Below are 14,564 nucleotides of genomic sequence, written 5' to 3'. Positions count from 1 at the left end.
ATTAGGGTGTCCGGTCATGTTCCAGTTGCGAAAATCAATAACGGAGACCAAACGTCGTCGGAGATGGGTTAATAGCCTTCTCCAGGGAACAAAGAAGGCGACCAGTTTGGTCGCCATCTCCGTGACGGAGGAGGTAACCAAACTCTTGTCGCTTTCTTCAGTTGTCGAGGGAGGGTTGGTTGCCTTATCCGTTGTTGGGGTAGGCAACCAGGTGTGGTCGCTTCCTCTTGTCACGGAGATGGTAACTAGGTTTGGTCGCTTTCTCTGTCACTCGGAGATGGCGACCAGTTCGATCGCCATTTCCAGTGGTCGAAGAAGGTGATCAACCCTTCACCGGCAAAGTGTTGGTCGATGTCATCGATTTTCGCCACCATAATATTGTCGTACAATCTAGTGGCATGTTATTATGGGTAACTAATATGTATTTAGGTCTTGATGCACTAAACCAACATGTTTATGTACCTAATTGTAATTTTTAAAAATTTGGGAACCCAGTTGACTTATCAAATAAAGTTCGAGACTCGAGAGTGTATTTGACATTAGTAATTGCTCGGAAATCATAGGGCTAATCAAGTGTTGATGGCACTTGTTTCATATTGCAAAAAGTCTGAGAGTCATGAACAATATCAATGACGTTTGTCGCAAGTTGAGGGAGCCTCGCTAATCTGAGTTAGATTAGTAAATGGGCGATTTCGAATTCTTTACAATACCTCCTGCAACTCAAGATTGGGTTGATGTCTAAAGTAAAGAATGAGCTAGAGATTCTCGGGAGTTCTTTAGTATGACATATCCAACCAAAAAAAAAAAGACATATAATACTCACATTGAGAATACTATTACAAACGTCTCCACTAAGGCTCGAACCCAACCCCTTCCATGTGGGGTGCAACGGGTGCCACTAGACCACAAGGTCTTTAGCGCGCGCGCACACATATATATATATTTATTTATTTTAAAATTGAAAATTTAATTATATTTTCTTAAAATGTTTGGGAGTTTTTAATTCATGTTGGGAAAAATGTAATCCCAAAGTCCCTATGTCCAAGCCTCCAAGGTACTCCGTATTATTGTTCAATCCGAACGGGACGCAGTGTCCAAAACCAGCCGGTGTCTCGCACACACGCAGACGCAGTGTCCGGTCCTCCATTTGGTTCAGAAACCGACTCGCTTGGGGCGGCTGTTCTGTTCTCTCTCATTTTCTCCATCAATTAGCTCCGGACTGACCTTCGCCACCAGATCGACAGTCTTTTCCCTATCTCGATTCACTTTCAGGTATCTTCTCCTCATTTTAACGAATCCTTTTTGCTGTTTTATCTTTGTTTTCGATAACACCACAGGATTAGCAAATGCTAATTATTTTTTATTTATTAAAATCGAGTTAGCTATTAATTGTGGTGATTAGGGTTTCTAAGTCATTAAAGTCACTGTTTTTGTTTTGTTTTGTTTTTGTTTTTGAACTCCAGTTATTGATAGAACTCGTTTGATATTTGTGTAATTGTGTTGTCTTTACCATCTGAATAGACACTTCGTACATGTTATTTAATATACTTATCATTGGTATATTACAGTGTCTTGACCAAAGCAAAATAAAAGGTGGGAGGAGGAGGAGGTATATATTGGTTTCTCCCATAACTTATCCTAAAGCCAAGAAGCTGTAATACAGGCAGGTGAACGAGAAATCTCGAACAGACTAGGGGGCGATGTGTGTGCTTTTATTTTGTTTCCTATATGTTTGAAGTTGTTTATTTATTTTTTTCCAATTTCGTGTATATGTGCTGCATAGTGTCATAATGATTAATGTTCTTATAGTAACATGAATTATGGCAAGTATGGATACTAGGATATGTGGAAAGTTCCTTCTTGAGCTACATCTGAAGCCAAAAATGATTAAATGACTACTGCTTTATCTCAGTCCCTTTAATGTCCTTCCTTTTCCATCATTTTGCCCTTCTCTCACGTGCAGAATATGACACTGAACCTTGGGGTTTTGGCAACACTTTCAACCATACAACGAGTCAAAGCTGCAACTAGCTTGATGACAGCAATTATGTTGCTGTTAAGACTGGGTTTCAGCAGTTTGACTCATGAAAGCTTTTGACAGATGCTTCAGTCTGATGTGCACATTCCAAATAGGGCTCTTTTTTCTTTTCTAGGTCTAGCTCATGTACTGCTTGTCTCTTGAGCAGCTTAGAGAGGGAAATAGGAAATTTAATCTATTACGTCTTCAGTAGATGTTATATTTAGGCAGATTTTTTAGTTTCCAAAATCATGACTTCTAAAATAATGCATCTTACAGTGGATAGCTTTAGTGTGCTGATGCCTAAAGTAGTAAAGTCTAAAGAAACCTTCTCCGATTATATATAAAGCTGGAGTATTCTTGAGCTGTCATGGACTGAGTTGTTTGCTAATGGATGATTATCTTGGAATCTGCTTTGTTGAAAGAGCTGTTGTGGTGTGCGGGGTTTGGTTAAGGGCGAGGTTTTGTAGAAGTAGCAAGTTCTTGGAGTTTATTACCTTAATTTCTAAGTGGTTTTTCTCATTGATAATATATAAATGTTAATATCTGGTGGTGTTGGGATTTAGTTTTTGAAATGGTGTGGAGTAACATTTATTGTGGACTCATTCATGTGGTCTTGGGTGTGTGGTTGTGGTGGACAGGGAGGAGGCAGCAGCCTGGTGTGGTGTGGTTATATTTGCAGGTTGTTAGTGGTTGGTTAAGTGTGAGAATTTTGAATATGCCAGACAACAGAAGCCGAAGCAGGAGCCCAATGGATCGCAAGATCCGTACTCAGCGTTATTCTTACCGTGATGCACCATATAGGCGGGAGTCACGTCGGGGTTTCAGGTTCTTTGGATTTCAGTCATAATATGTTGCTTAACGTTTTTATTTCAGATATATTCTGGGAGCACATGTTGGTTGGAGTAAAAAGGAAATCATTGTTGTGCTGTCAATGAAAATTAATGTTGATTATTATTTTTCTTGGGGGTTATTTCTTTCACTGCATCATGCAATGCAGTGGAATTACCTGTACTACGACCTAGATTCTCAATTGTAGCATGAATTCCATGTTTTTTCTTGACTAATTAATATTCATTTTGTGTGTGTGCATTTTACATTTGCCACTTAAACATTTCTGCTTGTACAAGGGGAATTCATAACTACTATATATATTTTTTCAGTTAGTCAAAGAAATGTTATACTAATATGTCAATTGCATGTTTCCATGCTGTTATTGTCTTTAAATCAATTGCTATTTTTCCTTTGCAGCCAGAACGGTCTTTGCAAGAATTGTAAAAGGCCAGGTCATTTTGCGAGAGAGTGCCCTAATGTGGCAATATGTCACAATTGCGGCCTTCCTGGGTAAGTCCCTAGTAATTTTTCTGTTAATTATGCGTATTCATTAGCTTTACATGTTTGCTCCATTCATTTCTCTTGTGCTGACATTGTAGTACCTGCATCCAACTCAAGAATGATATGTATCTTTAGACTCAAATAATATTCACTGCTGCTATAGTTGTTACATGGTCGCTCCCAACATATGTACCTGTCCTATTTGCATTATTGTTCATCTTTCCCTTCCTTTGTATTGTGGAGGAATTGCTGGGTTCGAATTTGTTTTAGTTGATATTTAGATGGACAATGTATTGAATATGTGATGGATGGCAACTTGGTGATGGGCACATTGTTCAGCTATTGGTGTTAATAGCATAATCATTGGTATTTATTGTGCTAATACTTTTTAATCTGAACCAGGCATATTGCATCAGAGTGCACTACAAAATCACTCTGTTGGAACTGTCGAGAACCTGGCCACATGGCTGGGAATTGTCCAAATGAAGGAATCTGCCACACCTGTGGGAAGGCAGGACATCGTGCAAGAGACTGCACGGCTCCTCCTATGCCACCTGGTGATCTGAGGCTTTGCAACAACTGCTTTAAGCAAGGTCATATTGCAGCTGACTGCACAAATGACAAGGCGTGCAAAAATTGTAGGAAAACAGGTCACCTTGCCCGTGACTGTCAAAATGACCCCGTGTGCAATTTGTGTAATATATCTGGGCATGTTGCTAGAGATTGTCCAAAGGCTGGAACCATTGAAGAGAGGGGTCCTGGACCGCGTGCTGCTGGATATCGGGATGCTGGATTTCGTGACATCGTATGTCGGAACTGCAATCAGGTTGGTCATATGAGTCGGGATTGCGTGACCATGATGGTCTGTCACAACTGCGGGGGAAGAGGACATCTGGCTTATGAGTGCCCATCGGGAAGATTTATGGACCGTTTCCCCAGGAGGTACTAATTGGATGAAACGGATATTCGTTGAATGAACGGTACTTAGCCAGATATGGTCCCTTAGTTTCCATAATAATTTCGTTGTTGAGTTTTTGATACCATTTTATTGGCGTTATTTCAATGCTTTAAGAGTCCAACTTTATTTAGAACATTACAGTGAGGTGTTATTTGTGATTCTGCTTGAAATTTTACTGATTTTATTAGCTGTCCATTGTGATGTCATGACATTTGGGCTGAACCTAGGACTAGCAATTTTATTTTATTTTTTCTAATTTCAAATATTGTTTGAGGAAAGATCATCACACCATGTTTACTTGTTTAAAACACACATAACAATGTGCTTCTGTTCCTCCGTGGCGGCTTAAGTCTTGATAATGATTTGAAATGTGGGGATATCTTTCTTCATGTAGTAATTGTTTTTGTTCTTGTTTTGGCAATACCTGTCATTATTATTATTATTATTATTATTATTATTATTATTATTATTATACTGGAGTATTATTATTATTTTCCGTATAATTTTTTGGTACCTAGTTGCAACTTAACAATTGTGAACTAGATGAGAATTTTGCAAAATTTTAAATTAATGTTGCATTTAACTTATTCTTTGCTTGTCAATCTGCAGTAAATCTATGAAGCAGGGCTAAAGTGGTAAAAATACTTGTGTGATGTTCAGATGATAGTAGTAGTGCACTGGTGCATGGTAATGCACTGATGAGGAATCGGAATGAGTCCTGGGAATTGAATTGTTATCTTTGCTTGTCTTTCCGGCAAAGAAAGATTCCAGTAGAGAAATACTTCCAGCCGAAAAGTCGAAAAAGCAATTCACTTTCCGCCGACCTACGTAACCATAACGACGAGTGATCTACTGCCCACTACTACTAGTATAATAATGTAGGAATGTTTTTGGAGTAACAACCAAGAGTCCACTTGTATGGGCGCTTTGGCTTTCACTGGACAAGATTTGTTCTTCTTCTGATAATCTGATCTATTATCACGTGTCCGTCACTGTGCTATTGCCACAATAAAAGGACATAATCTGTGATATATTTGTGTAAAATGGCTTGTCAAAATAATAGTAAGCCATTTTACTCCCACAAATTTTCCTACTACACTCCGTTCCTATGGGCAAAAAAAAAAGATATGCATGAGCAGCTCAGTTGGGCGGGTGAAGTTGGAGTAGAGAGACTCAATTGGGTCTCACCAATGATAGTATGTTAGTAACCTCTCAGAATGAGGGGTTACTTGTGTGGAGTAATTATATTCTCCTAGATGTTCTGTCGGACCGAGGCGTGGGGTCTTTAGAGGATTGAATATGATTTAAAGTTAATACAAAAAGGGTCCCACACGCAGGAAAGGCCAACCCTACGCCAATGGGGAAAAAGATGCACTTGTATTTTGCTACATGTGAATTTTAACTGACTCGCGTGTCGGCGATTATTCGCTCCCTCTCCCTATTCCCTCTCGTGCCTCCTCTCTCCCGTGAAACCTTTCATGTCTCCACATAAACAGAACCAATTAAAAATTAAAACAAACAGTTTCCATTATATCCTTCATATATACTCACCGCTATTATAACTCTTCGCTACCCGCCCAATCACCCAGCCATGAACCTAATTATGTCTTTTCGTTTTCTCATTCCTTTCTTCACAGCTTTGCTTCTCCACAGATTGCCGATTACGCAATCGAGTTACCATAACTACCCCGACGCATTGTCCAAGTGCATACTGTTCTTCGAGGGCCAGCGTTCCGGCTACTTGCCGTCGGAGCAGAGGATGACGTGGCGGGGGCATTCCGGACTAGGCGATGGCTGGACAGTCAACACAGACCTCACCGGCGGCTACTACGACGCCGGCGATAACGTCAAATTCGGTTTTCCGATGGCCTTCACTACCACAATGCTTGCGTGGAGCGTGATCGAATTCGGCCAGTATATGCCGGCGTCGGAGTTGCAGAATACTTTGGTCGCGATTAAATGGGCCACCGATTATCTCCTCAAAACTGTTTCCCAACCAAACCGCATTTTCGTTCAGGTTCTGTTTACTCCCTTAAGCATTGCTCAATTTCTTTAATTAAGTGCGATCCAAAGCTGTTACTGTGGGGTCCAGTCGTTGATCGAACTTTATTTTCGATGTCCCTCATGCACGCATAGCTTTAAATCTTATTTCGTGGCTACCCATTTGTTGTTTATCTTAGTCCATGTGTTCCTTTTCCAAAATAATAAATATACATTTATTACGTGTAAAATGATTAATAATATTATTATTAGTACACCATAGCTCGTCGGATTGGGGTAGGTACTGGATTAGCCAATTTTGATGATAGCATACCCCCAACTATTGCTAATAATGTTTGATTCCATTGAATTTGTACTTACTCTGCATTAGATTGGTATGACAGTGCACCTTGTAGTCTAATGACACGAAGTTACTCTACTGAATAGGAGGTCATGGGCCTCCCCTTAGTGAAAGTACTCTTTGTGCTTCAATAAATTTAGAAAGTAGTTATGATCGGATATTACAGAGAAATATAAAAGGAAACACGGGATAACAGAATACAGCTCTAGTTAACTACCACTGTGATGTCTCATTAATATAAGGTTGTGACAGCTCTGCTTTAAGTCTGTTTATTTGGGATGTTCTAGGGCTTGTAGGCCGGGTGGTGGTAGGTTTCCACATTAAATTGAGAAAAATAATATTGTTTTCACTAAAAACTATTGTATTATCTCATGTACTTTAATATCAATATTTATCTTTGTTCGCTCTTTCAACATGTACCAATTGGTGGTTTAACCCAATCGAGTTTTTTAAAAATATATAAGATTTTGTACAAAAATTTCAATACATATTCATGTGTATATGGAAATTGTGTGGTTAGAAATAGGGCAGTTGTTTTTTAATAAATACTTCTTTGTTAAGGGGTCACGATTCAGGAGTGGAGCAGTAGACCTAACATTTCAACTGTTTACTTCTGTGTCAGTGGGGAAGTGTGGTTGAGTGAGTTGATGAATGTATATTTGTCTCTTTAATACGACATTTTGGGCCCACATCCTCGAATCTTTCCTTAACCAAAGTTACCTAATTGTGCGTGCTTCTCTAATTTCTATGTTATCTTACTTGCCCAATCACCAATCCAACTTTTTAACTTTATTTTAAAGCCACTTGTAACTTTAATATGCCACAATTCTTTAATACATTATACCTACAAAATAATGCCATGTAAATGACTTTCACTTGTCCACAAAGGTAAAATCTCTTGTTTTAAGAGTCATGATTATTCAACTACCATTTATGTGGAAGTTGACTATTAAGACTATGTTTGATATATCTTAATATCTTATACCTTATTATTTTAAGACACAAATAAACCTATTTAAAAATATGGAAGAGTTTAAAATAATAGTTTATTTTGAAATATTAAACAGAACATAAATCTCAATTCTACATCATTGTCCACAGTTTATAATATGAGCGGCCTATGGGTTGTGTGATTGCTTATAGAAATATATTTGATCCAGCCAAACATTTATCTTGATATTAATATTAACATTCGTATGGGATTCCATTCTTTGGATGCTTTTGGTCCGATGGTCCACTAGGTTCTCTAACAGTGTAATTGCATATAGAAATTCGTTACGTGTTGTTTGAATAATATAATGAATGTATATATTTTAATGATTTACAGGTTGGTGATCCCATATCGGACCATAGTTGTTGGGAAAGGCCGGAAGATATGGATACAGCTCGGACGGTGTACGCTGTGGATGCCCCGAATCCGGCATCCGACGTCGCCGGAGAGACGGCGGCTGCTTTGGCCGCTTCTTCCATGGCTTTCCGATCTTCCGATTCCGGCTATGCTGATACTCTGTTGCAAACCGCAACAAGGGTGTTCAGTTTCGCAGATTCCTATCGTGGAGCTTATAGTGACAATTCTAATATTAGGGGTGGCGTTTGCCCCTTTTACTGTGATTTTGATGGATATCAGGCAAGTCTTGGCAAGGAATTGAATTTTGTCACAAATAATGAAAGTAAAAAATTTGTGTGAGACGAGTCGGATCAAAATAATTTGGGTCATAATTAGTATTATGAGTTGGTTTTTGATTGATTTTTATGAACAAAATTAGGTTGATTCAATACGTCTCAGATTGAGACTCTTGAGACGATCTCACACACTTAAAATTATATTATTTGGGTTTTGTCAGGATAACATATATGTTGAGTATTGAATTGCAGGACGAATTGCTTTGGGCAGCAGCATGGCTAAGGAGGGCCACTCAGGGTGATACGTACCTCAATTACCTGCAAGACAATGGTCAAACTCTTGGTGCTAATGACAATATTAACGAATTTGGATGGGACAACAAGTATGCTGGACTAAACGTTCTAGTTTCTAAGGTAATTATTTTAAATAATTATTACTATATTTAGACGACGGTCGAAAGTTTCACGCACGGTTTAGTTAATGGTTGTTAGTTGATACTTATTAGCTAAGCAAATTACTGGGTACGGTATGAGTAGTTGATAACATTAGTTGATATGTATTTGGTAAATTAACTATTAATTCATAATTGTTTAGTATACTTTCTTTAATTGAAAAAGTTTTTTTGAATTTTAACATTTTGAAATTACAAAAAAATCAAATTTAACTGATAAACTAACTATTTTAAGAAACACGACCTCAATCTTTTTGTAATTTAATGGATGCAGGAAGTATTGGAAGGGAACATCTATTCTTTGCAATCATATAAAGCCTCAGCAGATAGCTTCATGTGCACACTGATCCCGGAATCGCCGTCGTCCCACATCGAATACACGCCGGGCGGCCTGATATACAAGCCCGGCGGGAGCAATCTGCAGCACGCAACCTTAGTCAGTCTAATGTTGTTGGTTTACGCCGCCTCCTTAGAGCGGTCATCACAGGCCGTGAACTGCGGCAGCGTTAGCGTCAGCCCCGCCATGCTCCGGGAAGTGGCTAAGCGGCAGGTCGATTACATCCTAGGCGACAACCCTAAAGGAATCTCGTACATGGTCGGGTACAGTTACTACTATCCTCAACGGATTCATCACCGCGGCTCGTCTCTCCCCTCCACCAAGGATCACCCGCAGTTCATAGCGTGCAAAGAGGGATCCGTTTATTTTAACTCGTCGGGCCCGAACCCGAACGTGTTGGTCGGGGCGATCGTGGGCGGGCCGGGGGAGAACGATGAGTACGATGATGACCGCGACGATTTTCGTAAGTCGGAGCCGACAACGTACATTAACGCGCCATTCGTAGGCGCCCTTGCTTACTTTGCCGCTAATTATCCCAGCGGTTAATATCATCAGTAAATGGCATCTGTACAGAGTTGGTGAATTACAGATTGGGTATTTGCTTTGCATTGATGTGTGTAGGTGAACAAAAGAAGAATCTCTCACCTCTGGTAAGTCAAAGAGGGAAGAGGAGAGTCTTCAATTTGGTGGTTATAATTTGTATATGTAATGTAATTTTCTCAATTACATTATATGCTTCAAATTTTTATGGGAAATCAAAGCTTGCCTTAAGGCATCATCAATAGTATAATATTTTTTTTTAATTTTTTTTTTTAGTTTTTGTAAGTGTGAATTAGAAATAGAAATAAAAAATAGAAAATGTAACAACCCGTGCCCAACAGGCCCGTGGGGGCAAATTGTTTCACATGCATGACTTAGGCTGTTTTTCTCTCATTCAGCTGGGTCTCACAATCTGCAAAAAACCTCATTTTTACAGGAAAATCTTGTCCTCTCTCTTTTAATTCTCTCTTTTTTATGTTGACATTTTTTGTTTAAAAAACCGTGAATAATCTACACAATGTGATGCACTTAATGGTACAACAACTTGTTACTTTTGAACATTTAGATTACACGTGATGAGTTTGTACTGATCATCTACCAACTAAATTATGACCGCACATTAATGTGTCGGTTGGGCCATGGCAACCGGACTCCGTACTTGTAATCAGAACGGTGATCCCTATTATGGTGGTCCCTGCATTAAATTTGTCTCCTCATTTTATCATTGGATCGTACCAATGATATATGAACTCCCGTCACACGTCATAATTGTTTATCTCTTTGAATCAAATTATCATAACCAAACAAAAGAATGAAATCGAAGCTACGAGAAAACCAACATTAGTATCACTTAATGGCCCAATTTCTCACATGGGTCCAAGATTTTGTTGGAAACTGCGGCCCACGGGAATCTGTTGATTAGTGGTTCTTGTTGAATATAAGCCACAAAATCTGGGCTTGTACTTTGATCTCTTTACTCGTCATTGGGCCCTATTTACAAGAGGCCTAAAATCTCCAGATGGCCAGTCTATATATGGAAAGGAATGAACTAGACATGAATCCAAGCTGAAAATATGAATCGAGGTTAAGGCTTAGTTTGGTAAATGGTGTTAGTAGATAGTTGTTAGCTGATTAGATTAAAATGTATGACTAATTGATAACATGAATTGATTGTAGAAGGTGTTTGGTAAATTAATTGATAGCTGATATCTCTTTGGTATAATTTCTTTTCTAAAAAATCTAATTGAAAAAGTTGTTTTGAGTAGCTTTTTGAATTTTAATATTTTGAATTTAAAAAAAAAAAAGCTTATTAGCCAAACACTTATATTGATTTTTTAACCAAGTCAAATATCTAATGGTGGTCAAATAAGTCAAAATTGACTAATAAGCTAATTATTTTATCAAATAGGAACTAAATGTTTAACACACCTTCAACATCAGTCTTTTTATTCAAAATATATTACTCGTATTTGTTTTATGATATTCGAGATTCTCCTTGGTCACCTACAGTACTTATAAAGTGACACTTGAAATTCAGTCTCAACAAATATAATCCAGGAACTAAACCATGACCATAAATATACCACTCAGATCAATGGCATATAATGGTTTGGTTTCTGCTGGTTTGCACTGTATAAGGTGATAGGGATGCACCTGTCAAAACTTGAAACAATGAAGCTAGAAAATATCTAGTCCCGAACATGCACCATCCTCACAAATTTTTCTGTATAGTATTATTTTGAGGTGGGAATAATTCAATGGATTCCAATCCAATAATCACTTATACAGTCTACTATACCATGCAAATGAGACAAGAATGGGGTGCTGACATGGTGAGCGATGATTGGTGGGCGCACATCAGCCGCAAACGCGACATCTTTAATTTGTTGGTTCATCAGCACAGTTATAAATCTAACACTGCTCGTGAATGTGCATGCGTGTGTGGTAGAGAAGGGTTTAGAGCCGGTGAAAGGAGGAGATAAGATCGAATAGTAAAACTTGGCTAAGCTAGCTAGCAATCGAGATCGAAGACTAGAAAGAAATGGCGTCAGCTTCGCTTCTCAAGTCGTCATCTGTCGTTCTGGGCAAGTCGGAGTTTGTCAAGGGCAGCCAGAACCTCCGTCAACCTTCCGTCGCCGCCGTCCGCCTCCCCGCCGCCGCCACCTCTTCTCTCACAGTCCGTGCTTCCTACGCCGATGAGCTCGTTAAGACCGCCGTAAGTATAGTATCAAATAAATTAATCAACTAACTTTTCCGGCCCAACTCGGTAAATGGCTGCTGATAGCTGTTAGTTGATTGTGCTAGAGAGTATAACAAGTTGAAAACATTAACTGATTGTAAAATGACATTTGATAAATTAGCTGTTGATTAGTTGAGAACATTAACTGATTGATATTTGGTAAATTAGCTATTAGTTAGCTGATTGCAATTTTTCGAATACATAACCAAAATATATATAATTATTAACATGCATATATGTGGTTGGGGGTGTAGAAAACAATTGCATCGCCAGGGCGGGGGATTTTGGCGATGGACGAGTCAAATGCAACTTGCGGGAAGCGATTGGATTCGATTGGGCTGGAGAACACTGAGGCAAACCGGCAAGCTTACCGTACCCTCCTCATCACGGTTCCCGGACTCGGCCAATACATCTCCGGCGCCATCCTCTTTGAGGAAACCCTCTACCAATCCACCACCGACGGCAAGAAGATGGTCGACGTCCTTCTTCAGCAAAACATAGTACCCGGAATCAAAGTTGACAAGGTATATATAAATATAAATATAAACCCAGAATATAATTTTGTTCATTTTCAAGCTAATTAAGTTTATTATTATTCTAAATTGATGCTGATATGGTGGATGGGTAGGGTTTGGTTCCCCTTGCTGGGTCAAACGGTGAGTCCTGGTGCCAAGGTCTCGATGGACTTGCCTCCCGCACAGCTGCCTACTACAAACAGGGTGCTCGTTTTGCCAAATGGTAAGCATTTGGTTAGGTGGTTTGATTAGTTATACATTAGCTGATTATAGAAAAGTATATGATAAATTAGCTGTTAGCTGTTGGTAATGTTAGTTGATATGATACTGAACACTCAGTTCTTTACAATGTAATCACAACCTCAAAAATGTTTGTGTGCAGGCGTACTGTTGTGGCATTCCCAATGGGCCATCTGCTTTGGCAGTGAAGGAAGCGGCTTGGGGGTTGGCTAGGTATGCTGCAATTTCTCAGGAAAGTGGTTTGGTCCCAATTGTGGAACCAGAAATCCTTCTTGACGGTGAGCATGGCATTGAGAGGACTTTTGAGGTTGCCCAGAAAGTGTGGGCTGAGGTTTTCTTCTACCTGGCTCAGAACAATGTGTTGTTTGAGGGTATTCTTTTGAAGCCCAGCATGGTGACTCCTGGTGCGGATTGCAAAGACAAGGCCACTCCTGAGGAAGTTGCCAAGTACACGCTCAAGCTTCTCCAAACCAGAATCCCACCCGCTGTCCCTGGAATCATGGAAAGTACTATTGACTCTGTACAATGTAGTATTTGTCTATACAGACTTTCTTAACTTACAACGCAGTCCATGCCCCACTAAGATTTGAACTTCTCTGTGACCTTTCACCTAAGAGAATCATAGCTGCTTGACCACATGGTCTTTTGACACATTCATTCTTTAATTCTTATTATAATTTGATGAACTTATAATTGTTTGGGTGGATTTTGAGTGTGCAGTTCTTGTCTGGAGGGCAGTCAGAGGTGGAGGCGACGTTGAACTTGAACGCGATGAACCAATCTCCGAACCCATGGCACGTGTCGTTCTCGTACGCTAGGGCACTGCAGAACACGTGCTTGAAGACATGGGGAGGACGGCCGGAGAACGTGAAGGCGGCGCAGGATGCACTGCTGATCAGGGCGAAGGCCAACTCTCTGGCTCAGCTCGGAAAGTACACCGGCGAGGGAGAATCAGAGGAGGCCAAGGAGGGAATGTTCGTCAAGGGCTACACCTACTAAGTTGCATATATATGAGAAACTAGAGATGTTGTTAATTAATAGATGTGGCCGGGAAGATTATGGATTAATAATTTTGTTTATTGTTCCTGCATGTACCTTTTAACCACTTAATTAATAAACCTCTTGCCCATTCAGATTATATTACTACCGTCTAGGTAACTTAGCAGCAGACAAATAAGGCTAAAGAAAATATAATGTCACACAAATAATTGGCTGCGCAGACTTTTTGGTTTGAGCTGGTCAGTTATGGTTTATCTTATATTCCTTTGCTGGCTAAGATCACAATATATGTATAATTTATTCTATGCAACTTTTAGTAATGACTGTGTGTTTTTTGTCATTGAACAACCAAAAACAAACCTTTCATATAAAAATTAATTAATTGTGTTGGATCTCTAAAAGTCTAAGTATCAATCTATTTTTCTAATTTTTTAATTTTATTTTTTTTTTTACATATATCACAAAGTAACACATTATTTATTTTTGTGACAAGATATATTTGTGGTTGATTCGAATAATCTTCAACGGAGGAGTATAGGTTAGGTGGCAATTGGAACATCTGTCATTTTAATTAGGCCATATAATAACGTGGGAGGAATGATGATTAATTTATCTTAGTCCGTAATTGAGGTCATAAATTAGTTGGTTAGCATTAGGGTCGTAAGATAATGTATAGACTTTTGAAAAAAAATGGTCCGGTAGGTGAGTTAGTAACGTAATTAGCTAATTAATATAATTAGGATGGCCAAAGTGCCAAACCAAACACGGCAATATACTTTTTCAATTGTTATATTTAATCAGGCCATCTATTTATGATCTATCTCTATGGCAATAGATCTATTTGGTCGCGGAAGAAAAAGTAATTGTTGCCTTTTATATTGCTTTTGGATATGGAAAATTCTTGCCGTGTAGGTGGAAATGAATTGTTTGGTAACACTGATTTAATTTACGATAATAACCATTAATTT

General features: G+C 39.0%; 3 protein-coding genes across 7 annotated transcripts; all 3 read left to right on the top strand.

Annotated features, from left to right (window-relative positions):
• Positions 1-1,012: 1,012 nt before the first annotated feature.
• On the top strand, positions 1,013-5,302 carry LOC116028845 (zinc finger protein GIS2-like). Of its 5 annotated transcripts, none has more exons than XM_031270674.1 (6): positions 1,013-1,272; positions 1,569-1,663; positions 2,659-2,845; positions 3,269-3,361; positions 3,755-4,294; positions 4,920-5,302. In XM_031270674.1, the coding sequence occupies exons 3-6, from the start codon at positions 2,736-2,738 to the stop codon at positions 4,939-4,941; spliced, it is 765 nt and encodes a 254-aa protein (XP_031126534.1). In that variant the 5' UTR covers positions 1,013-1,272; positions 1,569-1,663; positions 2,659-2,735; the 3' UTR covers positions 4,942-5,302. The 5 variants fall into 5 exon arrangements, with proteins under 5 accessions (XP_031126534.1, XP_031126535.1, XP_031126536.1 ...); XM_031270675.1 differs by having other exon boundaries at positions 1,569-1,667; XM_031270676.1 differs by having other exon boundaries at positions 1,569-1,702.
• Positions 5,303-5,440: 138 nt separating this feature from the next.
• On the top strand, positions 5,441-9,866 carry LOC116028844 (endoglucanase 24-like). Its single transcript, XM_031270673.1, has 4 exons — positions 5,441-6,327; positions 7,979-8,278; positions 8,527-8,688; positions 9,001-9,866. Exons 1-4 carry the CDS (start codon positions 5,902-5,904, stop codon positions 9,607-9,609), a joined length of 1,497 nt encoding a protein of 498 aa, XP_031126533.1. The 5' UTR covers positions 5,441-5,901; the 3' UTR covers positions 9,610-9,866.
• Positions 9,867-11,537: 1,671 nt separating this feature from the next.
• LOC116029989 (fructose-bisphosphate aldolase 1, chloroplastic-like) lies at positions 11,538-13,735 on the top strand. Its single transcript, XM_031272058.1, is given in 6 exon segments — positions 11,538-11,818; positions 12,097-12,366; positions 12,471-12,580; positions 12,740-12,750; positions 12,753-13,099; positions 13,318-13,735. Coding segments are annotated over 6 exon segments (1,191 nt in total). The 5' UTR covers positions 11,538-11,644; the 3' UTR covers positions 13,597-13,735.
• Positions 13,736-14,564: the final 829 nt, after the last annotated feature.

Source organism: Ipomoea triloba, chromosome 9 (genome assembly GCF_003576645.1).
Source record: "Ipomoea triloba cultivar NCNSP0323 chromosome 9, ASM357664v1".
Lineage (NCBI taxonomy): Eukaryota > Viridiplantae > Streptophyta > Magnoliopsida > Solanales > Convolvulaceae > Ipomoea > Ipomoea triloba.
This window is presented reverse-complemented; position numbering and strand designations above follow the sequence as displayed.